This window comes from Balaenoptera ricei, chromosome 15 (assembly GCF_028023285.1).
Source record: "Balaenoptera ricei isolate mBalRic1 chromosome 15, mBalRic1.hap2, whole genome shotgun sequence".
Classification (NCBI taxonomy): Eukaryota; Metazoa; Chordata; class Mammalia; order Artiodactyla; family Balaenopteridae; genus Balaenoptera; species Balaenoptera ricei.
This window is the reverse complement of record NC_082653.1, coordinates 23,040,730-23,067,506: the sequence shown is the minus strand read 5'-3', so window position 1 is coordinate 23,067,506 and position 26,777 is coordinate 23,040,730. Positions and strand designations below refer to the sequence as shown.

Here is a 26,777-nt window from a genome sequence, read left to right as displayed (position 1 = left end):
AAGACTCCTGAGGCTGGAGGGCATGTCCTTTCTTGAGTTAATGTTGTCCCAAAAGATGTGGTGTGATACACTGTATAGTCTCCCTGTGGTGAGCAAATCCAGAGCTCATTGTCAGTTTCTACATCTAATTCTCACCTCTGGCTGCATATTGAAAACTGGAAAACATTTAAAAATATATTCATAACAGCCAAAAAATGCAAACAACCGTCACCCGATGAATGGCTAGATAAAATGTTATATACCCATACAGTAGAATATTACTTGGTCATAAAGAGGAATGAAGAACTGGTACATGCTACAAGGATGAACCTTGAAAACATTATGCTAGGTGAAAGAATCCAGACACAGAAGACCACATGTTGTATGATTCCATTTATGTGAAATGTCCAGAATAGGCAAATCCATATGGATAAAAAGTAGATTAATGGTTGCCAGTGGCAGGGGTAGGAGGGGAAATGGGAAGTAACTGATAATGGGAATAGATTCTGTCTTCGGGGTGATGCAAATGCTCCAAAATGTTTTCACAACTCTGAATATACTAAAAAACCTCTGAATTATATACTTTAAAAGGGTGAACTTCATGAAATATGAATTATATCTCAAAGTTATTTTTTAAAAATTATAGAACCTAGCCCAAACCAACGAAATCAGAATCTCTGGGAGGTGGCGCCCGGGCATCTCTCTGTATGTTTTTAAAGAGCGCACAAGATTGCAAAGGCGAGTCAGGTTTGAGAACCTCTGCTTTATTTGATATGAAGCTGACAGGGTATGATGTAGTTTTGTTTTCACGTTTGTTGCTAATGCTAACACTTACTAGCAGTACAGTTTGCTTTACCTGTATCATTTCCACACCCATTACTCTAAGCCCTCGCACTCTGGTCTCTGTTTGGCAGGGGGAGAGACTTGTCCAGGGTCCCTTTGGAAACACAGGCTGGTGGTCCTGGGCTCTATTAGAGAAAGCTTGATTTCAGTGAAATTACGTAAGCCCCCAAGCAGCTTATGCGTTGGATAGCCCCCGGGAAGTACACTGTGCGCACATTCTTAGGATGCTTTTGTTTGTGGAGTGGGAGCCTATGTTGACCCTGTTGGTGAGGGAGCCCATGAACGTTGCTTGTTTCCTCTCTAGGTCATTTGGATCATCTTTTACACTGCCATCCACTATGACTGACGGTGCACAGTCCCCACCTCCTCCCTGTCCGGTCCAAAGGACCCTCTTAGTTACACCACAGAAACACGATTGTTGGGGGGCACCCCAGCCACGCGGAACCTGGAAGACCCGTGTTTCCTGGACCGAGAATCAGTGTGTTGGGTGTCAGTGTTTTCTGCAAGGGTTGTGACCTGAAACTTTTTAAAGAACCATCCACCTTTTGGGGAAGCATTTCTGAATTGTCCATCACCAACCGTTTCTTCTTGGATACCATCATGAAACACCTGCTTGCCGATTGGAGCTGTCCTTTAATTTGGTGCACCTCTGGATCCGGATGAAACATTAAATTGTCTTCCTTTTCCATCAGGTGTATGGTTTTTAAACTATCAAACATTGGCATTTCAAGTCTTCTGAAAACAGTATGGCAGTATGTGCGTGGTCTATAGCACAGTACAAGCAGCATCTAATAACAGTTTTCGTTGTAGAATGTTTTCAGATACTTGAATAAATCAGATCTTTAATTGAGCCCCTGTTGGTGATACCTGGTAAAGCCTTTCCCACCTCACCTCTAGCCTTAGAACCCAATAGGAGCAATAGAGGTGGTGCCCTCCCATCCCCTTCCCTCTTCCCCCTTCCCTCTTCCTCCTCTCCCTGCTCCCTTAACAGCTCTATCCAGGCTTCTTTCCCTTAATGTGCAGCAGGGAAATCAAGGGCTGGAGTTGGTGTAGACTGTGGCCTTGACTTTGTGGACGGAGGGCTTACCACCTTCCGATGCCCTGACGCTCCCGCTCGGCACTGAGGGACAGGACTGAGCTCACTGCAGCGTGCTAGGCTCCGATGGTGTCTTTTGCATTTGGCTACAAGACGGCAAGGCTGTTGTAGCCGAGAAAGCTTAGCCAGGTTCAACTGATGAGCCACAAAATGAAAGATCTGAGAGCTAGGACTGTCCAGAGAAGGGGCTTCATGGGGACGTGGAGGACCTGGACTGTCAGAGGTCCTGCTCTTCGCCGTGGTGGTCAGGTGGAAGCTGGACAGCCCAGGTTCTGCTGCCGTTTAAGCCACCCATCCCCTCTGCCTTCCTGTCCTTTCTAGGCCGTAGTTCTACCTTCTGAGGTGTGCTGCCATTCTGAGTGAGACTGGTCAGTTTCCGTTAAATGATTATTTTTTTTTCCTTGATGCTAGTGGGCGTTCTCTGCCTTGTGGGAGTGGTTGTGGGGATGTAGAATGAGACTCGACAGGCAGAGGGAGGAAGGTGGTACTGGGACTCCCAAACTCGGGAACTGGCTGGGTCACACCGAGGATATCTAGTCTCTCTGGAGTCCTGGCCCTGTTCTTAACTGGTCTTTACTTGAACTAGAGGCTGTAGGTCGGGTCATGGCACTGGGAGGAGGTTAGGTGACCTCTTAGGGCTGAGAGAGGAAGGAACAGAGGATAGAGGTGGGACTCTGGCTGTGCCTCTGTGTCCCAGCCCTCCCCTCACTCTGCACAGCCTTTGCCTCTGGGGTGCTCAGTCAGACTGAGCTGAGTTGGGGTTCTAGGTGCTGCAGCCTTGGTTCCCCTTTTGGCCTCTGCTTTGGGCCTTGGCATCGTCCAAGGAGATGTCATCAGTCAGCCTGATGTAGGAGCTAAGGGCCTCCCGGAGCCCCTCACTGAGGGGGGACTCCTCCCCTGTGGCAGATGCTTCAGAGAACAGGAGCGAGCTGTGGAGAGGGGGAAAGAGTTGCATCAGAGGGCCTCACCCTCCTCCCTGCACCTACCACACGGCTCCCTGTTCTCACACCTGCTGAAAAACTCACAGTGGTTCCTGTTCCCTGTCAGATCAAACTCCCCTTGACTTCACTCAGGACTGGTGCTCTCTGTTGTATCCCATCTTGTCTGACCTTCCATCCTGGCCACCTTGGTGCCCAGGCATGCCCCATATCCATGCCCACTTTGGCCTCCCTGCTAGTCCCCCCAGCAGACCTGCTGAGCCTGGGCTGGCCTGAGTTCAGTCAACGCTTATTGGCTCCCAGGTGTCCCTGAAGGCGACAAGCCCATTCTGGGTTCCCAGGGGTGGGTCCTTCTAACTCTCCTTTGTTCTGCCTTCACGTTCCAGGGGCTTCTCACCTGTCCAGCTCTTTCCAATTGAGTGGTGTCCTCTGCACAGTCACAGGTAGAGGTATGGACTTGCCAGGTAGTGGGCTGGCCCTCCGCAGGGCACAGGGCTCCTTGAGTAGGCAGCAGATGTCATCCGCCAGCTCTGAGGAAGAGACCTAGACCCTTGACATGGCTGACTCCAGCCCTGCCTTCCTCCCCGACAACTCCACCCTCACCCTGACAGCTTTCCACACTTGGCAGGTGGGAGCATGAGCCCCAAGCTGTGATCTGGAAGCTGACATGCAGTCAAAGGTCATTCTGGGCTAGGTTTCGGGAGACTTAATTTACCGTGTGATTTCGGGTAAGTTGATGGACCTCTTTGAGCCCCAGTTTCTGGTTAGAAAAGCACTTTGGAAAGAAGAAAGCTAAGGGGTGATCAGTCTCTACTTGTTCTGTCAGTATCTGCTGCGTGGAATGACTGTCCTGAAATCCCCCGATCAGTTTTCCCAGCAGTAGTCTTTCCTCTCTGCTTCTCTGACACTCCGCTGTAGTGGCGGCAGTGCCTGTTACAGAACAGGCACCAGGAAATGCTGAGAATCAACTGAATTCCACAATAGCAACAGCTCTGGGCCTAGTTCCTGTGCGGAGAACTGTGCCAGCCATTGGGGACTTTGGCTCAGAACCACAGTGGTGGGTGAGGCACTGGCCTGCACTAACACGGGACACCTCCGTGGCTCTGCTGGCACGAGATGAACTTCGGGTTCCCGGGCTGTGTTGCTTGGCATAGGGACTGGCATGGAGAGAGGGGAGGTCCCACTTTTGCCTAGATATTCTCCAGCAGGCAAAGTGTCCGAGGGTATGACTAACTTCCCCACAGACCCACATCCCAGTCTGCTCTCATGGAGGTAGGGGATGGCCGTACCAGAGTAATGGTCCACCAGGGCCTGGAGTGAGGGGAAGGTGAGGCGTGGTGAGATGTACAGCCAGCCATTGTCAAGGCGTTGGATCCTGTAGTGTCTGATCCGGTCCCAGGATGCAGGGCGGCTGAGGCGGACCGACAGGGAGTAACAGCCTGAGGAGGAAAGGGTCCGGGGTGGGACTAAGGCCCTGCTGGGACCCAGCCCAGCCCAGCCCAGCCCAGGATGGGAGAAGGAAGACATGAAATGGCCACAGAGAGTGGGCACTGGGCCCAGACGAGGGACGGGGGAAGGGAGGGACAAAGACTTGCTCTCTGGCTCATAAATGACAACACACTTATCATAGCTAGGGCTCTCGTGAGGGTGAAACAAGGTCACACACACAGCACTCAGAACAGGGCCTGCCACAGTTTAAGTGAGCATTAAGTGTTGGCTGTTATTATAAAGACTCAAGTGGGCAGAAGTGTTGTTAGGATGTGAAGATGTGTCAGTAGATGTCAGCAAGGATGTGGAGAAAGAGGAATTCTTACCCTGCTGGTGGAAAGATAAATTAGTATAAGCCACTTTGGAAACAGTTGGCATTAACTAGTCGAGTTGAACACGCTCATAGCTCACAACCCAGCCGTTCCATCCCAGCATGATGCCTTGCAAATACATGAACAAAAATATTCATAGCAGCATTGTTCCAAAAAGCCCAAAACTGCAAATGGCCCATATGGACTCAAGAGAATGGTAGATTCTAGAATGTAACACTATTCAGCATAAAAGTTAATAACCACTACACACATAAGCATAGATAAATGTTTAAAATAATGAGCAGAAACAGCAAGTCACAGAAGCGTACGTTCAGTATGATTCTATTTAAATAAAGTTCAGAGGCAGCCAAGACTACTGCATAGGGATGCACGTATGGCATATCTATGAAGAAGGGACTTCCCTGGTGGCACAATGGTTAAGAATCCGCCTCCCAATGCGGGGGAAGCAGGTTCAGTCCCCGGTCAAGGGACTAATTCCCACATACATGCCACAACTAAGAGTTTGCATGCCACAGCTAAGGAGCACGTGTGCCACAACTAAAAGGAGCTGGTGAGCCGCAACTAAGGAGCCCACCTGCCTCAACTAAGACCCAGCACAACCAGGAAAAGAAAAAACTATGAAGAAAAGTAACTGATTGGGCTTCCCTGGTGGCGCAGTGGTTGAGAATCTGCCTGCCAATGCAGGGAACACGGGTTCGAGCCCTGGTCTGGGAAGATCCCACATGCCGCAGAGCAACTAGGCCCGTGAGCCACAACTACTGAGCCTGTGCGTCTGGAGCCTGTGCTCCGCAACAAGAGAGGCCACGATAGTGAGAGGCCCGCGCACCGCGATGAAGAGTGGCCCCCGCTTGCCGCAACTAGAGAAAAGCCCTCGCACAGAAACAAAGACCCAACACAGCCAAAAGTAAATTTAAAAAAAAATGTAAAAAAAAAAAAATAACTGATTAACACAGTGAAGCAGGCAAAGGTCTTCAAAGGAACTGTTGCACAATTTCTTAAGCTGGGAAGTGGGCATATGGATGTTGGTTTTATTATTAGTCTTTTTTTTTTTGGCTACGCCACACGGCGTTTGGGATCTTAGTTCCCCAACCAGGGATCAAACCCACACTCCCTGCAGTGAAAGCACAGAGTCTTAACCACTTGGACCGCCAGGGAAGTCCCTGTTACTAGTCTTAAACCTATACATGAATATTATATTCACTGATGCAACTGACAGAATTTTTCCAGTTTTGTTTTAGTTTTTTTTTTTTTTTTTTGGCCATGCTGCGTGGCTTGCGGGATCTCAGTTCCCAGACCAGGGATTGAACCCGGGCCTCGGCAGTGAAAGCCCAGAATCCTAACCACTAGGCCACCAGGGAACTCCCTGTTTTAGTTTTTAAAATCAACTTTATTGAGGTATAATTTATATAAAATAAAATGCATATATTTAAAGTATACAGTTTGATAGGTTTCAACGAAAATTTTAATTTAAAAAAAGGATAACTGGCTAGAAGAGGAAAAGCACATGGTTGAAAAATGAATAGAGAGAAAAGACTATATAAAATCATAACTATATAACTATATAAAATCAGGCCTCCAGCAGTAGTTTTCAGCAGATGAGGATGCATACAAGTGCTCTTTATAACTGTAAAGTGGGATTCATTTCTTAACACTTCATCAAAGCCAATTGGGAAGAGGGTGCTTAGTGGAATGATAGTAATAACCTATTATTACTATCTAATTATTTAAAGCTATCTGTAGCTTTCATTTATTGAGTGCTTACTATGCACTTTTTATATGGATTATCTCATCTAATTCTTATAACCACCCTGTGAGGTAGGTACAGTTATCCCCACTTTACAGATGAGAAAACTGGCACAGAGAACCTGGAGGAAGAGCCAGTGACCCTGTCACTTAACCTTTCCCTGTGGAATGCCAACAAAATGCAGGAGTGACTTTCCCAAACCACAGGCAGTGCTCAGTTTTAGGAAGCTTTTACTTTGAGGAAGTGGTCTAAATACTCCATTAAAGGGCAGAGATTTTCAAACTGTATTTTAAAAAGCAAGACCCAACTACATGATAAACACACTTTGAATATTAAAACACAGGCTAAAAGTAAAAAATATGTATCATGCACACATTAATCATAGGAAAGCTGGAGTGATTATATTAATATCAGAAAAGTAGAACTCAAGACCAAGGGTATTACCAGAGATAAGAGGATATCCTGAATTTGTATGCACCCAGTTACAGAGATTCAAAATATAGAAGCAAAGCCAACAGTATTAACAGAAAAAAATAGATGTCCATAATTATAATTGGAGATTTCAACACTCCTCTCTTAGTACTTGATAGGATAGAAAATCAACAGGGATATAGAAGAGTTGAACAATGCAGTCAGCCCATTTGACTTAATTAACAAACCTTGGGCTCAACAAGAGCACATGGAATATTCAAGGCAGACTCTAGACTGGGCCGTAAAAACAGAAATTTAAAAGGATTGAAATAATTAAAGGTATGTTTTCTGACCACACAGAATTACAAATTAATAACAAAAAGACATATGGAAAATCCCCAGATGCTTGGAAATAACCCAGGGATCAAAGAAGAAATCATAAGCAAAATTAGAAAATATTTTTAACTAAATAATAAAAATTTGTGAGCTCAGCTAAATCAGGACTTAAAGGTATATTTTTAGCTTTAAATCTTACACTTGAAGAAAAGAAGGCATAAAATAAATTTTCTACTTTAAAAAGCTAGAAAAAGAATAAATTTAAGTAGAAGGAAGGAAATAAATAGAAGACAATGGAGAAAAATCAAATGCTGATTCTTTGAAAAGGTTGATAAAATTGATAAAGCTCAAACTAGACTGATGAAAGAAAAAAAAAAACACAACACACAGAAATTACCAACATCAGGAATGAAGAGGGGACATCGCTATAGATCCTACACACATTAAAAGGATAAGGGCATATTGTGAACAACTTTATGCCAATAAATTCTACAACTTAGATGAAATGGACAAATTCCTTAAAAGACACAAATTACCAAAACTGACACAAGAAATAGAAATTTTGAATAGACCCATATCTACTGCAGAAATAGAATTCATAATTTTAAAACTTCCTGAAAAGACGACTCTGGGTCCAGATGGCTTCACTAGTGAGTTCTATCAAACATTTAAAGAAGAAATAGTATCAATTTTATACAAACTCTTTAAGAAAATAGAGAAGATAACATTTCCCCACCCATTTTATGAGGCCAGCAATTAACTTGCTAAAAAAAACAGACAAAAACATTATGAGAAAACGATAGACCAATATACCTCATATATGTAGACACAAAAATCCTTAACACACTGTTAGCAAATTGAATCCAGCAATGTATAAAAAGGATAATACTTTATGACTAAATTGGCTTTATCCCAAGAATACAAGTTGATTTAAAAATTGAACGTCAGTGTTAACTCACTAAATTAGTAGAATAAAGGAGAAAAAGCATGATCACCTGGAGAAATGTAGAAAAATAATTTGATAACATTCAACACCCATCATGATTTTTAAAAAACAAAAAGAAAACTACAAATAGAAGGTGTAATGATTTCCTATTGCTGCTATCACAAATTACCATATATTTAATGGTTTAAAACAACAAAAAAATGTGTTATCTTACAATTCCGGGGGTCATAAATCTAAAACGGGTTTCACTAAACTAAAATCAAGGTATCAGCAGGCCTGTACTTCTTCTGCAAGCTCTAGAAGAATGTCTATTTCTTTGCCTTTTCAGTTTCTAGAAGCCCCCTGCATTCCTTAGCTCATGGCCCCTTACTCCATCTTCAAAGCCAGAAGCATAACATCTTCCAATCTCTCAAACTCTTACCCTCTTGCCTCCATCTTGTAAAGACCCTTGTGATTTCATTGGGCTCATCTGGATAATCCACGATAAACTTCCTATCTCAAAATCCTTAATCATGTCTACGAACTCTCTTTTGCAATGTAAGGTAATTCATATTCACATGTTTCAGGGATTAGGACCTGGACATCGCTGGGGGGCTAGTCTGCCTACCACAGAAGGGTACTTCCTCTTAACCTGACATAGAGCATCTGTGAAAAATCTATAAGTAACATCATACTTAATGGGAAAGACTGAATTTTTCCTTCTAAGATAAGAATAAAGCAAGAATGTTCTTACCACTTTACTTGTTATACTAGAGGTCCAGTGCAGTAAGGCAAGGAAAAAAAAAAAGTATATGAATTGGAAAATAAGTAGTAAAACTATATTTATAGATAATGTGTGATCATAGATGTAGAAAATCCTAAGGAACCTACAAAAAAGAGACGAGAACTAATAAGTGAATTTAGCAAGGCTACAGGATACAAAGTCAATATACTTTGAGAAGTATGGAGTAAGGTCCTTGCTTCCTTTTCGTTGTTTTCTACCTGACTCTGGAGACCCCCTTGACTCCGTACCTTTAAGAAGAATCTCTTCTGGAGCTGTGCTGTGACCCTGAAAAAGCTCTGTGGTTGGGAAAGGGATACATATCTGAAACTAGGCCCTGGAAGCCAACCAACCAGCTGAACTAAGTGACCAAGTCCCTCTATGGGGCCTGGTTCTCCAGCCACCCCACCCTGGCCACTGTCACCACAGTTACTAGAACCAGGAGGGATCCTCACAGCTACACTGAGGATCTGACTGGTAGACTCAGAGATAATAAGCTCTGTCAAGCCCATGTGGGGACAGGTCACCTACCAAGGCCACCTCTGACTGCCTTGTGTGCCTGCTATCCTGCTGTTCCTTCTCACTGCTGCTGCAGCCGCTCCCAGATATCTACAGCTGCCTCCCAGTTCCAGGGCGTCTTTTAAACTCAGACTCCCTGGTTTCATATCCCACCCAGAGTCACACACTATAGCACCCCTACATCCTATAACCCTACCTGTGTCTCTAAGACACATTATTTGACCTCTCAGATCTGTTTCTTCCTCTCTAAAGGGGGATAATAATTGTCCCCGCCTCAATGGATTGCCACAAAGATTCAGGTGGTAAAGTAGGTAAAGCATGTAGCAGCGTCTGGCACATAGCAAGCATCCAGTGCTCCTTATCAGTTCTCTGGTTCTTTGTTCACGCTGTTCCTTTTATATGGAACACTCTTGCACCTGCGTAACCGTCAGCCTTCCTTTTACAACTCAGTTCCTACTGAGACAACTCCTCTCCAGAACACCTTCTCTGCCTGGGAGAAACCCCAGCTCTAGGCTTGCCCAGACACAAGTGCTAGCACCAAAGGTCCTATTCTCCCATCGTCTGTCCCTCAACACTACCCCACCCCACCATATAACCAACGGTGAGCCTCACGAGGGATTGTCCTAATTCATCTGCCCACCATCTTCCCATCTCAGAAAACAGCAGCACAATTCCTTCATTACTAAGCTCCTAACCCCGGCATCATCCCTGGCAGCTTCCATTCTCCCTCACCTCCCATCCAGCCCCACAGAAAACCCTACTGGCTACATTCAGAACATATCCGGAATCTAACCACTTCTTAGCCTGCAACAACTTCCCATGTGGCTTCCCACTTCCGCCTCATCCCCTGCCAAATCCTCTCTTTGCACCGTAGAGGGATCAGATCATGTCACTCCCCTGCTTAGAACCCTCCCTGTCAACATTTAAAATAAATCTGAAGCTCTCACCCTGGAAAGGCCTTGCATGACCTGACTTCCGGTGACGTTGGATCTGCTCCAGGCACACCTGCCTCCTGCTGAGGATGCACCTGTTTACTCTGTTCCTCTTAACTGTTGCTTTATTGTTTCTTTGTGGCACTTGCCATGATCAGTTGCTTAATTACTATTTGTTCACTATGGACATTGCCAACTAGATTGTGGGCAGGGATTTTGCTTTCTTTTTAACCTCTTTATTGGTGCTTTTTATATTGTTGAATCCCCAGCACTTAGAACAGTGGCTGGCACAGAGTCACCATGCAATATTTATTTGTTGAATGAATTACTGAGTCTCTGTGATAAACACTGGACACGGCCATGATTACAAGCAGACTTGAGGAGTCCTTGCCACCATCTGCACTCCTACCGCTGTGAGCACAGATGGTGTTGGGGGTCAGTCTACCCTACCCCAGCTCTTCATCCTCTCTCCTCCCCTCAACGTACATACATGCACTCATTCACTCATCCATTTATACAGTAAACATCTGTTGAACACTTGCTACAAGCTGGCACTGCGCTAGCCCCAGACACAGGTAATCAGATCTTCATACTCTGGGGAAAGAAGTACTGTCCCTCAGCACATCCCTCAGCCAGAATTTTCCTTTATGGTCCTCATCTCAAGTATTTAGTTCCCCTGCTGTTAGACCACATACCCTGACTTTGTTTTAAGAAATAAGTTTATTGCAGCTACAGAAGAGGTCTTTTCAGGATGCTGTGGGAGTTGAGAGCAAAGAGTGACAAATAACCTGGGGAAATGACACTGCAATGGGTCGTGAAGGATCAGTGTGAGTTGGCCAAGTGGAGGAATGGAGGAGAGGGCTTTCCAGGCTGAGGGAGGCTCGTGTGCAAGGATGCAGCAGTGGAAAGAACAAGGTGTGTCCATTCATGGAGTGTTCTGGTGGGCAGTGGGCCAGAAGGCAGGCTGTGGGAAGGAATGGTGGGAACTATGGCTGGGTGCAGGGCCTGGAGGGAGACCCATTGGGAGAAAGGCAAGGAAAGTATGAGGTCCCGGATTCCAGAAAGCTCCAGCAGGCTTAGCCAGTGTCACACCCTGGCCTGCAGTGACCTGTGGGCTCAGGAACCATGTTCTCCCAGGTGTTCTGATGATGATGCCGGGAGGAGGGGAGGGGTCCACAGTGGTGTGAGGGAGCACATTAAAACCTGTTTGAGGGACGCAGATCTAGCAGGACCCTCTGAACTTCTGAGACCTCTAAGAAGCTGATAGCCTCGAGGATGCTGCACCTTGGACCCTTGACTGTCTGAAGCCTGAGGGCAGGAATCACAACTTAGCAGGCCTGACTCAGAGGAGATGCTTTTAAGTGTTTCTCGGCTGACAGAATCACAGAGGTGAGTCCCTCAGGGGCAGGAAGCGTGTCTTGCTCATCAGTCTCTCTTGCAATGCTCAACGCAGTATAGACACATAGTAGGACAGTAGGAAGGCAAGAGGGTGACGCTCTTGGGGTCTGGCCCTGGCGCTGACCTCTGGAGCAATCCTGGGACCTCCACACACTCTTTGTGCCCCTTCCCACACCAAGGTTTTCGGCCTGACTTGGGCCCTGCCATGGCTCCCCCCAGGCCTAGAACACAACCAGGTATGCCAGAGGGACTCTGGGGAAGATGGGGGGTCTTCCCCTCCCCCTCCAGACTCTTGAGTAGTGTTCTTGGGAGCTCAGTGGCCCCAGGCGTTCCTCCTTGGTCCACTCACAGGCTCAAAGCCCCTACAGAATTCCCTTGCCAGAGGTACATCTGGATCTTGGGCCAAAGAAAAGCTGATCCTGATATCACTCACTCACTTGGTCAACAGTTAATTACCGTTATATATGACAAGATGCATTATGTAAACATGAAAAACATTGTCTCTCATTACTTAACTTCGGGTTCCCTAGATTGGAACTGTGTTTTCAAACTTAAAAGAACATGAGAACCATCCGGAGAGCTTGTGAAGGAAGCAGATTTCTGACCTCTGTACCCAACAGTCTGATTTGGCAGGTCTGCGGCGGGGCCTAAGGGTGCATTGGCAAGACGTTCCCCTGACAATTCCTGTACACTCAAGTCTGAGAACCACCATCCTGTGGCGTCACTCGGGCCCGTACAGCTTTAGTGTCAAACTTTTTTTGGCCACAAACCACATATGAAATTTTACAGTGACCCAGGACACACTTAAAATTATCGAAAACAAAAAGTTTGGTGAAGCAATATTTTCCCCAACCCCAGTGATGCATCCTAATGTTTTCAGCTATGTTTCACTTTAAACGCTTACTGGTCCAGATCCACTAAACCACTGGGTTTCAACCTTGGCTGCACATCAGAATCACCTGGGGGGCTCTTGTAGCTTCCAGGGCCCAGGCCACACCCCTGACCAATTAAATCAGAAACTCTGGGGGTGGGGTGCAGCCGTCAGTAATTTATAAATCTCCCCCAGATGATTCCAACACACAGTCAAGGTCTAGATCAGTGGTTCTTTAAGTGTGGTCCCCAGACTAGCAGCAGCAAGCACCACCTGCAAACCTGTTGGAAAGGCAAATTCTCAGGCCCCAGACCCAAATCAGAACTGGCTGGACCAGTTCTTTGTTTTAACAAGCCCTCCAGGTGTTCTGATGCCCACCCAGGTTTGAGACCCACTGGTCTATAACCACTGAACCAAACTGATTTCTTGGCCCACAAATGGGTTGTAACCTGCAGCTTAACAAACACTCTCCAAAAGGAAGCCCAGGATGAGAGATTAGAAATCAGTACTGGGAAACTGTTGCCTTTCCTGCAGAATTGGCAAATTCTTCCTTTTTCGATAATGAGAGCTGCATTCTGATCTATCCCTTTTTGGTGTTGCTATGGGGAACCTCAGAGTCAAATCTAACCTTAATCCCAGCAATTTTGTGGATCCTTAAAGATCCTATGGATTCTTTACACCCTAAACTTATGCAGTGCTGTGTATCAATTATGTCTCAATAAAACTGGAAGGAAAAAAAAAAGTTCCTATGGATTCTTATCTGCCTTCTCCTTTATTTCTCCACCAGTTCCTCTTGTATATGTGCCTTCTTAGAAAAGGGGCTCAGAGAGGCAATAAGTCTCGGTCACTATGCTCTTGGGGTTGAACCAGGCCAGAGAAGGGGTGTGGGAGGGGCAGCTGAGCACGGAGCACTTCCTGTGGCTTCTCACGCTCACTGGGGCTCGGGTATACAGTGCCCCTGCCCCCAACAGCACCGCTATGGCTTCCTGTTTGTAGCTGTTGCACTTGAGCCAGCCCCCCACCCTGGCCTGCCTATGGGTGTATGTGAGGGATGCTGGCGCTGCCTGGAAAATAGTAGGAGGGGCTGGGGAGAGGTCAACCCAGGGGACTCCCAAAGGAAGGGAAGGAGAGGCAAAGACGCGCTGGAAGGGGCCCCAGGAGGGAGACTGAGTAGAGAGCAAAGGACCCTGACGACGCATCAAAGTGAGTTCAGTTAAGGGAAGCACAGGCAGCCCGTCCTCACTCCTGAATAGCTTCTCCCTAGTCCACCCCTGTGCTTGCAATGCTACCATTACTGTCACAGGTGGGCCTCTCTTGGGTGTCTGAAGTGCGATGAACCGCAGCGGGGTTTGAATCCCGGCTCTGCACTTATTAGCTGTGTCTCCCCAGGCAAATCGTTTCTCTTCCCCAAAATCTCCATTTCCTCATCTGTAAAACGGGGACATTGGAAGTACAATCCCCACAGGGTTGTTTGAAGGCATTGAAAGCGCCTAACATAAACGAGGGCACTGCCACTCCTTCAACGTCCCTCTCTGTCCCTGCTGTAAGGGACTCAGGGCAGCTCAGAGAGAAGCAGGGGCATCAGAGACAGACTCAACTTCGTGTTTTGTTTGTACCTGGGGTGGGAGAAGTCCCATATGAATGTGCAGTGTGACATGTCCCTATCCCTCTGTGGGCCTCTGTTTCCCCATCTGCACAGCACAGAGAGGAAGATCATGAGGTGACTCCTAGTGGGTTTTCTGGCTCCGACTGGCTGGTGGTGACCCAAAGCACAGAGACCTTGTCAAGAGATCAGGATCATGTTGTGTCTTGGGGAGGGAGAAATCATTGCTGGTCAAGGCAGGGAAATCCTGTGACTATACTGTGTTACAAGTCCTGGTTGCCAGAGTGTTGGCTGAGCTGGATCCCTCCCATGGGCAATTCACACCACTTTTAGAAATGCAGGTTATTGCCCCATTGTTGGTAGGCTCTCACGGCAGCAACATGTGGTCAGTCAGCCGGACTGCCCGACTCCAAGGCCAGGTCTCCAGCCCTCCACATGTGGCCTCCTACCTCTACCCCCAAGTCACATCACACCTGGCTCTTGGCATGCAAGGGAAAAGCCCATGGCAGGCTGAGCTTACCCACCTCTCCTGGTCTGGCTCTCCCGGATGAGGAAGGCCCCTCCGGGGTTTCCAGGCAGCAGCAGAAGTTCCTCAGCTTTCTCCCGGCTCAGGCCCTCATATAACCACCTGGGGGTGGGGAGATGAGCAGAGAGAGGGTCGGGGGTCAGCCTGGGGGGTGGGTGGCCCAAGACTCTACTGGAACCTCTCCTCCCTCTGTGGGCCTCAGACTTCCAAATGTCCCATGAAGAGCTGGCCTCAGGTCTCTCAGGGCCCCCAGCTTTGTCCTTGTCTTCTGAGGCCCCTGGAGCCAGGACCATCTCATGGGGTCAGCCCCAGCCTTTCCTAACTGAAGAGCTCATTCCCAAGTGGCCAGGGTCTGGGGGCAGGTGAGGTGATCCCAAACCCTCTCCTATCACTGCCCAGTTCCCCCAGCGCCCCTACACCATCCACTCACCTTTCTAAGCCTTCACCTCTCCAAGAATTGCCTCTCTCTTTTTTTTTAATTTTAGTAAATATTTTATTTCAACAGTTTAAAGTTTAACTTTGTAGCCAAAAGGTATGCAGGTGAACATTTACTCATTATCACTGAAATCTAACTTCCACTGGAGCTTATTTGTGGGTAGAAAGTTTGGAACTAGAATGTTCAAGACATTCTAAAATTTTGGAAAAAATCATGTAGCCCATCAATCGCCATACGTGCCTCTTCCAATGCTGGGATTGTTGATAACTCTGAGCCCACACCTTCCTTTTCTCTCTTCAGTTAATCCCTCACCTATGTATGTCCATGAAGGACTTCAGTGCAGTGAAAAGTTCAAGGAGTCGTGCAGGAATTTTCTGGCTAACAGTCCATCAGCTTCTTACTGCCCCCAGAGTTATGGCCGGGGGTCCCAGGCAAAGCCTCCAGAAGCCAATTTGATGGAAATGGTTGCCTCCCTGTCACTTTGTGAAATGCCAGAGTCACGGTTGAGTTGATTCCAAGTAAATAAAGTAGAGAAGCTGTGATTCTCTTGGTGCCAGCAGCAAACTGAGCCTAGTTTTATAGTAAATAAAATACATCATTCATACAACTTACGAAAATCGAGGCTATAAATGAAGCAGAGGCAAGGAAAGGGGACTCTTAGAGGTAGTCGGTGTTTCCTCTGTTTAAACGTCACGCCAGGCTGTGGAGGCACAAACCCTGCCCAGCAGGCCCAGGCCACTGGGAGACGCGAGCTGATTCTGTGCGGTGTCCACATGTCTCAGGATCCTATGTTGCTTTCCTCAGAGCCAGACATACCACGAGCTTCAGAAAGGAAGGCCATCCAGCGTGGGAGCCGTGCTTTTCCTCAGAACTGAAGCGTGGCTGTCACAGCACACACAGTGACACAGTGACATGTCCCTGGCTCCAGGTTATTCACTGCCTTTCTCTCTCGACATAGAATTTGCTCTGGAGTCAGTCTGTCACTTACTCTGGGCAAGGGATGGCTCACACTTTTTGAGAGACCCTGCGTCCCCGAGTCCAGCCCTTCTGAGGAAGTGCCTCTTGGAAGGGCAGCCCGAGGAGGCTCTCTGGGGACATTTATGCAGGCTGCCCGCACCTCCTGCAAGTCCCTTCCAGCATTCTCCACCACCAGATTCCCGGCCACCCTCCAAAGCCCAGGTGTCACATCTCCATGAGGCCTTGCCGAGCCCTCTCCTCTGGGCTCCCAAGTCTCACAGGCTGACCTGAGAGAGTCAGTCTTCAGCTCCTCTGGAGGGCAGGGTCTGGGCCTGATTTTCCCCTGACCCCAGCTTTGCTCAGCATAAGCCTGGGCGTAAAGAACTACACTTGTGGGAGGAGAAAGCAGGAAGCTCCCCCGAGGCAGGGCCTGGGGTGTGAACTCACCCATGGGAGATTTTGGCCACTTGGTTGCTGGGGAAGATGTACTCTCTGCCTGAGATGTCCGACAGCACTGTCCACCAGTCTCCATCCCTGGAGAGAGAAGGGCGAGGGGACCCCTCTCAGGAGGGCCAAGGCCCTGGGCACCGCTCATTTGGGATTCACAAGGACCCTCCAGGTTAGGTCCTGAGGCCACCCATCCCACCTGAGTTTCCCAGGTTTCCTTGTACCAGCCAGTCTGGGTACCTCCTAGGCAATGAATGGCCTGATTCAGGGCCCCCCTGCAAGGCCCTGCCCACCCACTGCTTTTCCCTACAGGTGTGTCAAGCTGCCTAAAATCCCACCATTAGAGTGCTGTGTGAACTCAGCACAAAAGTCCATGCTCTTTCCTCCTGGAAGGGGCCCCTCCTCCCACTCATGCATCTTCAGGGATCGGGGGAGGGGAGAGAGCACCCCAGCCAGTGCCCTCAGAGGGACTTACTCAGAGACGATGGTCAGTGGCTCCCCCAGTCTCAGAGACAGCTCTGCCTGCTCGCCTACCGGGAAACTGCCCAAGGCCACAGCTTTGGCCTTGCTCCTCTCTGGATGGAGGGACAGAGATGGTCACCCTCCGGCCAGACGTGAGTTCCAGTGGAGGCTGGGCTCCCACCATCAATCCTCCCACGGGCACCCTAGGGCAGCATGTCTGCTTGGATCCTGGGATGGCAACCTGGAATCTGATGCTTTTCCATAGGGCTCTGCAGAGCCCTGGGGGTGCCCAGACATCTCTTGGGGGCCCCTCGGGGAAAGGATTGGTGTGGCAAGAGGAGTGGGGCTCCTGGCTACAATCCCATTTTTATACAGATCATCACAGGAGATTTTGATAAAGGAACTCAGCAAACTGTTCAGCAAACTTGAAGCCGACAGCTCTAAGCAGGTGTCAGCCTGGATCTCTGAGCTCAGCTTCTGAAAGGCACCGATGAGGTGGCCACCAGATGGATTAGCTTTGAGGGGCTGGGAGGTGGCCGTGGGAGGGGGAGGGCTCCTGGAGGGGCCCAGGAAATCACTGACCTGGACGGGCTCTGTAACTCTGGAGTGCCGTGCACGTGGGCAGAGTGGCTCTCCCATGACCTCTGTCCAGAGCGACAGGTGTAGGTCTGTGCTGCCCCCTCAGAAGAGGTGCAGCCCCAGGGCCCACTGGGACAGGCCTGGCCCAGAGCAGACACCCAGCAGGAATGTGTGTCTCAGTCAAGTGTCCTGGTCACACACCTGCCATCTCTTCCTGAGCACCTGCTCTGTGTCGGGGCCTGACGGGTACCCTATGTGTCATCTCCATTCAGCCCCATCACACAGCAAGGCAACCGAGGCTCCACGGGGCAGTCTGCCGGGGAGGGGGGCGCAACTCCTGTGCCACATCACCCCGTCCCTGTCCTCCCACGGGCCCAGGGTGGGGGGACTGGGCTGGACAGCAGCAGCACGTCTCTGAAAGGCCCAGACTCCCCGGGAGGCTGGCGTTCAGAGAGGGAGTCACAGAGACGGGACACCGAGCCGCCGCGCCCCACCCCATCACACCAGGACTGGTCCTGAGCACGTGGTGGCCTTGAGGCCCAATTTTGAGGTTGGACAGCAGGCGGCAAGCGGCTCCCTTAGCACAGGACGCTCATCCCCTCGCCCCCCACTCAGGGACCAGCCCGCCCCGGCCATCTAGACCTCCTGATGCCTGTCCAGGCCTACTTGTCCTGAAAACACACGGGCTGCAGAGCTCCCTTCACCCACACCCCGGCGCCCTCCCTTCTCTTCCTCCTATCCCAGCTCAGCAGGGGTCTCTGCGTGAAGCTGCGAGAAGCAGTGAGGTCAGCAAGGAAGGTTTATGTGCCTCACAGGTGCTCCTCAGAGCCTGAGAGGCCGCTGTGAGGCCCTCCAGACAGAGCTGGGGCCCCAGGAAGTGAGCGAGGGCGAGCAGAGGACAGACAAGGGCGCAGGGGACGGGTGGGGCAGACACAGAGCTGGACGCTACGCGGGCTGAGGGCCTCCGGGACATGGGCAGAATGAGACTGTAATTCCGGAAATGGACCAGTTCCTACATGTCCTCCCAGACACACATGGAGACCCCCGTGGTGACCCCAGACTGGAGCTCCTCAGAACCTAGGGCCTGGCCATCCCCCGGTGCAGGGAAATGCCTGCCTGATGCCCGAATACACGGTGCAAGTAAGTCTGGGGAGGGTGTCCTCGGACAAGAACAGAGCCAGGTGGCCAGAAGTGCCCCTCCCCCTCCTGGAAGCCCTGGCCTTGCACCCCAGGAGCCACTGAGCAGCACATGCTGTCCCCCTGATGGGTCCCCTCCGGTGGCTGAGTCACCTTCATCCTTCACTCCTTGGATGAAACGTCCCTTCCCTGATGAGCCCCTCAGCACACACTCTTGGTCAGAGTCCCTTAAAACACTGTCACCAAAGTCTAACACAGTTGTAATTGATTATTGGTTTAGCACCTGTGTCTGAGGCTTGACTGTCCCTGAACACAGGGACTGTGTCTGTCTTGTCCACTACTGTGTCCCCCGGTCCTGGCACAAGGCCTGACACGGGGTAGAGCCCTGGTAGATTTTGGATGGATGCAAGGCTGATGGACAAAGGAGTTGCCCAAAATCCATGCTTCTGCTGGGACCAGGGGTAGAAGTACTGAGAGAAGCCCATTAGTCCCCTGGAGACCCTGACGGAGAGGGGAACACAGTGCCCCTCAGTTTCCACAGGCAAGGAGGGCCCCAGGGCACCTGCCGGGGGGTCACCCCCTCAGCATCCTGGGCATGACTCAGAGCAGCTTCGGGGCCGCTGCCTGTGGCTAGATTCAGAGGAAATGAGGTGGAGGCCTGTGTGGTTTCCAGATCCCTTCCTGCAGGGCCTGTTGGGCCCCAGGCTCTCGGTGCACACTGCGTGGCTCGAAGGAGGCAACTGCCTCCCCAGCAGGATTCTACAGGGTCCAGGGTGCCAATCGATGACCATGGGGACTAGGGGAGGCTGCTGTTAAAGAGAGGAGGAGGACTTTGGGGCTTCCCTGGCCGTCCAGCAGTTAAGACTCCGCGCTTCCAACGCGGGGGTGCGGGTTCGATCCCTGGTCGGGGAACTAAGATCCCGCGTGCTGTGCAGCGTGCCCAAAAAGAAAAAAAATTAATAAAATAAAAGTATTTAAGAAAAAGAAAGGTGGATATTGGGGATGGGGGCTGAGGAGCAGAAAGGAAGCCCCAGCCATTGCAGAGGACTTTTCAGTTTGGGGCAGAGCCTGCCAAACACAGATATCCAGTGTGGCTCTGCAGTCTTCTACTTCTGTTTAACTGTGTGTCTGTGTCCTTCCTCCTAAAAGTGCTGCTTGGTTTAGAGCAATCTTGTTATCTCTGATGGCTGATTTTATGTGTCAATGTGGCTAGCCCACAGTACCCAGATATTTGGTCAAACACCAGTCTAGATGTTGTTGTGACACTATTTTTGAGACGAGATTAACATTGAAATCAGTAGACTTTGAATAAAGCAGATTACTCTTCACAATGTGAGTGGGCCTTATCCAGTCAGTTGAAGATTTTAAGAGAGAAAGACTGAGGTCCTTGAGGAAGGGAGAATCCTGCCTCCAGACTCCACTCTGGAATTCGGCAGCATCAGCTCTTCCCTGGGTCTCCAGCCCTCTGGCCTGCCCTGCAGACTTCAGACTGGCCACCCACAGCTGTGTGAGCCAATTTCTTAAAATAAATTCTCTCTTACACACACAGTCTACTGGTTCTGTCTCTCTGGGGAACCCTGGCAAATACATTATCAAAACCCCAAATCAGAATGTGATTTGAGAAAGGATTTGTGGGCTGTTTTAGGGAACAAGAAACAAACTGGGGCTGTAGCTCTGACATCAAAGTACTAGATACTGCAGGATACTTTAATTGTCTAATCGTCCTAAAAACTGGCATTTTTTAGTCAGGACTGCCTCAGAAAACCACAATTACAGGTTCAGCCCATGCATTGCATGAACTCATTTTTTCCAATCATCATAGCTCTATTTTGCGTCAAGTATTTCATAGCACCTCTCAGGATAAAAGCATTTCTGTCCAGTAGGACTTTCTGTGATAATGGAAATGTTCTGTAATTGTATTGCCCAATAAGGTAGCCACTAGTTTCATATGGCTGGAGAGCACTTACAATATGGCTGGTGTTACTGAGGAGCTGAATATTTAGTTTTATTTTATTTTAATTAATTTCAGTTTAAATTGAAATAGCTACATAAGGCTAGCGGCTATCATAATGGACGGTGCAGCTTTGGAGAGCTATGGATGTGGGTTGGTCTTAGGGTTGCAGCTCAGGCTCTGGATAAACTGGTTTAGGAGGGAAGCCATGGGAGATGCCTGGGGGACCATCACACCCTCCTGGTTAGTTCTGGTCACTCTCACATTTTCTAGTTTGTCTGGTTTAATGTTCTGACCACGAATATGTAAGCTTCCTAAGAGCAGGGACCCTGGCTGTGTGGTTCATGGGGAGGGCCTGGTATACAGCAGGTCCTCGTTGATACTTGAGGCTGGAGTGGCTGCTCAGGAAGGGCCTGGCTGCCCCGGGGCCCTCGGCCTACCTGCTTGCATGGGCTCAGGACCCTGGCCTTGCACACAGGGGCTCAGGCTTGGGCTTGGAAGGGCTTTCCCCCTGCTGGGCTGACTTCCCATCGTTCCTCAGCAGAACACTCAGAAGTGCATCACCAAGAGAAATCTGAAAGAGATGCTGTGATGGGGACAGAGCTGTGGTTCCCAGCCTGGTGCCCAGACACCCTCCCTCCCTCCCCAGCTCAGCCCTGCTGACCTCCTTGCTGACACAGGCAAATGAGATCCCTCCCATCAGGACCAGGTTGCAGCCCCTCCACCAGGCTGTTAAGGCTTTCTGCAAACCGGACGCTGTTTTCTTTGCCTCCCATCTCTTCTACGCTGTAGCCGTGCTCCATTCTTTGTTTCTGGGCCTTTGCGTGTGTGAAGCCCCCTCCCATTACTGGAAGGCCCTTTTTCCACTTCGGGCCTGTCTGGATCCCACCCTTCCCCAGGAAGCTTTCCCCGAATGGTCATTCCTATGGCTACTCAGAATCATTGCCTGACCTGGGATCACATTCTGCCACTGGGTGGCAGGGGCCAATGACAGGACAGAGTTCACTCTAGGCACACCAGGACCCACGGCTAGGTGGGCAAGGGGGATCTGAGGGGGCTTGGGAGCTGGCTGGCACGTCTCACACGCTAAGGTGACACTGAGCACACTGTTACTGGGGTCACAGGGCAAAGTAAGAGGCCCGGGAGACTGTATGACACAGTGATGACTTGCAAGCCTTTACAGGATTGGTTGTCGAACCACTTCCCTCTCTTTGCCTCCATTTCCCCATCTGAAAAATGGGGATAACGATACCCACCATACGGGTCTGAGAGATAATGCATGTGAAGAGCCAGGTCAGGGCCTGCTTTTCCTTTTTCACGCTCCGAGTGTCACTTCCCCAGAGGCCATTCCTGGGGACCTTCCCTTTTCTCCCTCTTGGGGCTGCCTGTTGTGCTTTTCCCCAGTTTTAATTATTCATGTACTGGGGTGCTTGTTTAATCAGCCATTATTCTACAGCTTGTTGAGAACAAGGACCTCTCTGCCCATTTCCTCAGCATTTTCACCCACAGAAGGGACCTGATACACATTATCTAAATGGACGAAGTGATTATTAGCTCTTTGGACAGGTGTCTTATCCTTAGAATAATTTAAATTCCCAGGTTTCCAGGGTAATGCCGATTTTTTTAAGCACTATACGTATTAAAATGTTGTAGGGAGGTGGTTTCATTCTTTCAGACGGTTTTCAGTCTCTTCGTTAGAGACAACACATAATTATACCAGTTTAGGGACATAGCAGGCTCCGTCCTTGCCTTTGAGCCTTTTCCCACACCTGGGTGAGGATGGGTGTCCGTCATGATGGCGGAGTAACTCCCATGGCCTCACGGGCCTTCCTGTCTGAGGAGCAAGGATCCGGCCCTGGAGAATGGAACAGCTGTCTGTAGTCTCGTGCCATCCACACGCGGATGACAGCACGTTTGCTCCTGCCTCCCGGGGGAGCTCCGTATTCACGGGACAGGAGAGCTCTTTAACAGAAAACAGGCCCACCATTAGGGAATGGCTCCTGGCAGCCACTTCCTGCTCCGACTTTGGGATCCTGAAGCCTTGGCAGCCCGAGATGGCGCTGCTGCCTCCTGGGGTCTCTGCTTCCCTCAATGCCAAGGCACCCCTTCAGGCCAGGTTTTCAATAGTCCTTTCCCCTAGGGTATGGGGCACATGCGCTGTGCTTAACTATGCAGACATGGGTGCAGAAAATCCCTGGGAGAGATCATTCCTGGGGAGCACGAGTGATTCAGACCAACCAAGCTCGAGCTGTGTGACCTCAGGCAAAGCGTGTAACTTCTCTGAGTCTCACTGGTGAATCTGGGATAATCCTGACTCCATGGGGTTGTGAGAAGCTGAGGGGCCTGGCACGGAGTGTGTGCTCAGTAAAGGTTAGTCTCCCTTCCCCTCCTTCAGCAAGACAGTCACCAACCACACTGAACCCAGAGACTTCTCCCCGCTGCAGGTGGTGCCAGGGGCTGGGCCCGAGAGGCAGGAGAACCCTGCACTCCGCCAGCTCCCTTCACCTGGTCTCGGCAACGTCAGGAGGCCTTCTGGGGGCAAAATGAAGACTGTGGGTGGGCAGACCTAGGAGGGGGAGATGGTACTGGCCCAAACTTTTAAGAATCTAATCCTAATTGTCTAAGTATTTGAACAACTTACTACATGTTAGGTAGGCACTTTCTAGGGGACCCAGGCTTGGGCGGAAGCAAAGAGTTAAAGGCAGCCGAGGTCAGCACATGGAACATTTGGTGTTTTGACCACAGCACTTGACCCTTTGAGAGGTCGGCAGGGTTTGAATGCCATTCAAAACAAGGCCCAGGGCCCAGGGAGAGCAACCTCGTGCTCACTGTTCGTAGCTGGTTAGTGCAGAGCTGGATCTACAATCCGCGTCTGTTGTGTTTTTCTGACCATAATTTTCTGCAGGTAATTTCTCAGTGGCGGCGCAAGTGATAAATTTGGATTGAGCTAAAGGGAGACCTCCCTCCCTTTCCACTGAGAAAGATCACCCTTTTAAGAAGAATTGTAGACTCTAGAGCTGAACGTGTCTTCAGAGGTTATAATCTAGACTCCTCTTATCCACTGACGCTCTGTCCCAACTGTAAAGGCCACTCCCAGTCTTGAGGGGACCATCCTTCCTCACAGTCCCAAGGCCATCGGAAAACAAAAAACAAGCATACTTACTGTTTTCCTGTCATCAGAGGCTTGAGGCAGGGGCTCGGCTAAGACGCATGCTTTAGCTGAAGAGGTTAGGGCTTTGGGGGGCCCCTTCTGGAAGTCTGCCAATGTCCTTAGTCCTAGGTCACCCAGGACCCTCTCAGCCTGGGAGTCTTCAGGGAGAGGCTCTCGATATTGCTTTGGGGAGCTTGGCATCTGCCTGTGGTCAGCAGTCTGTACCCCTGGGATGGGACAGGAGCCCCATGCTCCTTAGAGACCTCCAACTGGCTGGCCCTCCCAAGCACAGGCAGGCCAGGAAGCAGGCCCAGGGCTCTTCGAGCTCTGTCACAGGGTCCTTGGGGCTCCCAGCTCATATCTGCAGGCTCTGTGGTTCTCACAACCACCCGTTTCCTCTGACGGCATCACAGACCATCGAGGAGCCACCTTCCCCAAGTTCCTGTTTATGGGGGAGAAGCAGCTGCCTCGTCATAATCCTGGAGGGAGAGGTTTCTCTCTGGCTTTGTGGCTTGGTCTGGTCCAAGGAATACAGAACCAAGCTAAATGAGCAGGAGTTTCCCATGCTTACCTGGTCATAATAATCACCTGAGGGGCTTGTTAGTATCAGATTCCTGGGATCCCCCCACATCTTCTGAATCCAGGTCACCAGAGGAGCAGCCCAAAAATTTGAATCTTAAACACTCCAAGAGATTCCTTTGACTAGCAAGTATGGGAAGCACTGCCTTGGAGTGTCCCAACCTTTAATGTGTATAGGAATCCCCTGGGGATCCGGTTAAACAGCAGATTCTGGTTCGGTGGGGTTCAAGATTCTGCATTGCTAACAACTCCCAGGCGATACCCACGTTGCTGGTTTGGGAACCGCACTTTGCGGAGCAGGACCTGGACAGTGGTTCTCCAAGTGTGGTCCCTAGGCCAGCAGCCTCAGCATCATCTGGAAATTTGTTAGACATGCCAGTTCTCAGGCCCCATCTCTGATCTACCCAATCAGAAACTCCATGGTAGGGGGCCAGCAACCTGTTTTCACAAGCCCTCCAGGTGATTCTGATGCACACCCTAAACTTAAGACCCACTGGGCTAGGATAAAGAATCTCTGATAGAACCCCCTTTGATTGGTATGTTTAAATCAGTCATTAAAATTTAAATTTAGGGAATTCCCTGGCGGTCTAGTAGTTAGGACTCCACGCTTCCACTGCTGGGGGGCCGGGTTCCATCCCTGGTTGGGGAACTGAGATCCCACAAGCCGTGTGGCATGGCCAAAAAAAAAAAATTTTTTTTTTGAATTTAAATTAGTAAAAAATCTCAGCTCATTAGTATCTAAATAACCACCCATTCACTGCCTCCCCATTAGGGGCTTAGCAATCCTGGAGACAGATGCTTTTAACACGAAACCGCTATTTCACAGACAATGCAGCCTTTTCTGGGGCCTCGAGCACACCTGGGCTCAGGTTCTCCCTTTCTCCCGGGGAAGGCTCGTTTGAGATTTAACTCCCGCGGCACCTGGCGTGGAGAGCTGAGGGAGCCAGAGTGGAGGTTCTAACCAGGATGTTAGGGTGCGTGACGGCCACTCAAGGATGTGGCCTGTGGCTGGGAGGGAACTGATCACAGGCCCACCCTCCTGCTCTTGCCTCCACACCACCGCGATGTCCATCTTTTCATCTGACAGGCAGACTTTTGGACTGGCCTTAAGGAGAGGCCCATGAACGAGGAAGGAAGTAGGGAATGACCATCTATGGTCTCAAAAAGATCCCACCATATCCTCTCCCGTTCCACTCAGGGAGGCACCTGAGAATTAAGAGAGTTTAAAGCCTAGATCTGCTGCTTTGTGAGTTTTTTGACCATTTGTAAATTGGTTACCTCTGGGCCTGTTTTCTCATCCACAAAACTGGAATAGGGTCTACCTTACTGGCTCAGTAGGAGGAACATTCAGGAAGGTGTAAGGGCTTGGCCTGTAGTCAATAAAATATGAAAATGCATCGATTTTGAAAGAACTGGGAACTTTTTCTAGCTAGGTGTCCTTGGTCAAATCACTTAACTTTCCTCAGCTGTTCTTTGTCTGTAAAATACACTGCCACTTTGCAGAGTTGCCATGAGAACTGGGTGAGACAATTTATACGGAAAAGCTTCACACAATCATCTTGGGTAGGTAGCATCTACCTGGCCACTTCCTTGCCTCTCACAAAGCAGGCACCCCAACTTTTTTTTTTTTTTTGGAATATACTGAATAGGAAGAAAGGAAATGAAAATGAGAAGAGGATGAGTGTGGTAAGGACCAGCCAGTTGGGGCCCGACTCCAGGCACACAGCCAAGGTGGGAAACAGGCAACCATCCATGCCGACGTGTAGCCGAGGCAGCCGGAGCAAGGTGGGTTCGTAGAGCAGCTCTGCCCATGAGACCACCTCCAGCTCCGGAACTCTGCTTTTGCCTGTTTTGTAAGGACCTCAGCACGGTCACCTGCATCGGCCCACATGCATTCGTTTCCTGTCCTCTACCAGGATGGGCAGGGTCGAGTCGTTTTACAAGAACCTGCCACAGACACAGCAACCTCAATGTACTGGTAGCCGCAGACCCTGGACCATTCAAAACTGACCTGAGACGGCTGCCTCCTGAAATTATCCTTGGTGGGTGTGAAGACAGCCCCTTCTGGCGAAATACAGTCTGGTCTGTTGGAGGAGCCCTGGCAGGTGGCTGCAGATTACTACACGAGGGGTGGGACGTGGCAACTGCACACAGAGGGCAGAGCTGAGATGCAGAATGCCTTTCCAAGATCTCGGCTTCTCCCGCATCACCTCACGGTCAGGCTTCTCATGGTCAGGTTTTCGGTTTGAGAGGAATATAGGCGTGTCAGATGGACTCAGGGTTCAATCCCAGCTGGCTTGCTGGTATGACCTCGGGCAAATTATTTATCCTGGGTCTTGGTTTCCTCACTTTAAAT

At 49.6% G+C, this 26,777-nt stretch overlaps 2 protein-coding genes across 6 annotated transcripts in view; one reads left to right on the top strand and one right to left on the bottom strand.

Annotated features, from left to right (window-relative positions):
• RAB5IF (RAB5 interacting factor) overlaps nt 1-26,777 on the top strand; it is a 57,502-nt gene that overhangs the window by 7,256 nt on the left and 23,469 nt on the right. The window contains exon 4 of one of the 3 annotated variants that reach the window (XM_059899015.1): nt 1,127-1,263. The exons of the other annotated variants lie outside the window; for them this stretch is intronic. Coding sequence (XP_059754998.1) covers nt 1,127-1,168 — 42 coding nt within the window. The 3' untranslated portion in view covers nt 1,169-1,263. Of the gene's footprint in view, nt 1-1,126; nt 1,264-26,777 lie in introns of those variants that run through there. 3 annotated transcript variants of the gene reach the window in all.
• On the bottom strand, nt 358-26,708 carry SLA2 (Src like adaptor 2). Of its 3 annotated transcripts, XM_059899006.1 has the most exons (9): nt 26,433-26,708; nt 23,855-24,284; nt 21,132-21,265; nt 17,038-17,137; nt 16,563-16,649; nt 14,721-14,824; nt 4,146-4,295; nt 3,254-3,386; nt 358-2,847 (listed from the first exon to the last, which is right to left on the bottom strand). In XM_059899006.1, the coding sequence occupies exons 3-9, from the start codon at nt 21,220-21,222 to the stop codon at nt 2,682-2,684; spliced, it is 831 nt and encodes a 276-aa protein (XP_059754989.1). In that variant the 5' UTR covers nt 21,223-21,265; nt 23,855-24,284; nt 26,433-26,708; the 3' UTR covers nt 358-2,681. The 3 variants fall into 3 exon arrangements, with proteins under 3 accessions (XP_059754989.1, XP_059754988.1, XP_059754990.1); XM_059899005.1 differs by lacking the exon at nt 23,855-24,284; XM_059899007.1 differs by lacking the exons at nt 23,855-24,284; nt 26,433-26,708 and adding an exon at nt 21,356-21,373.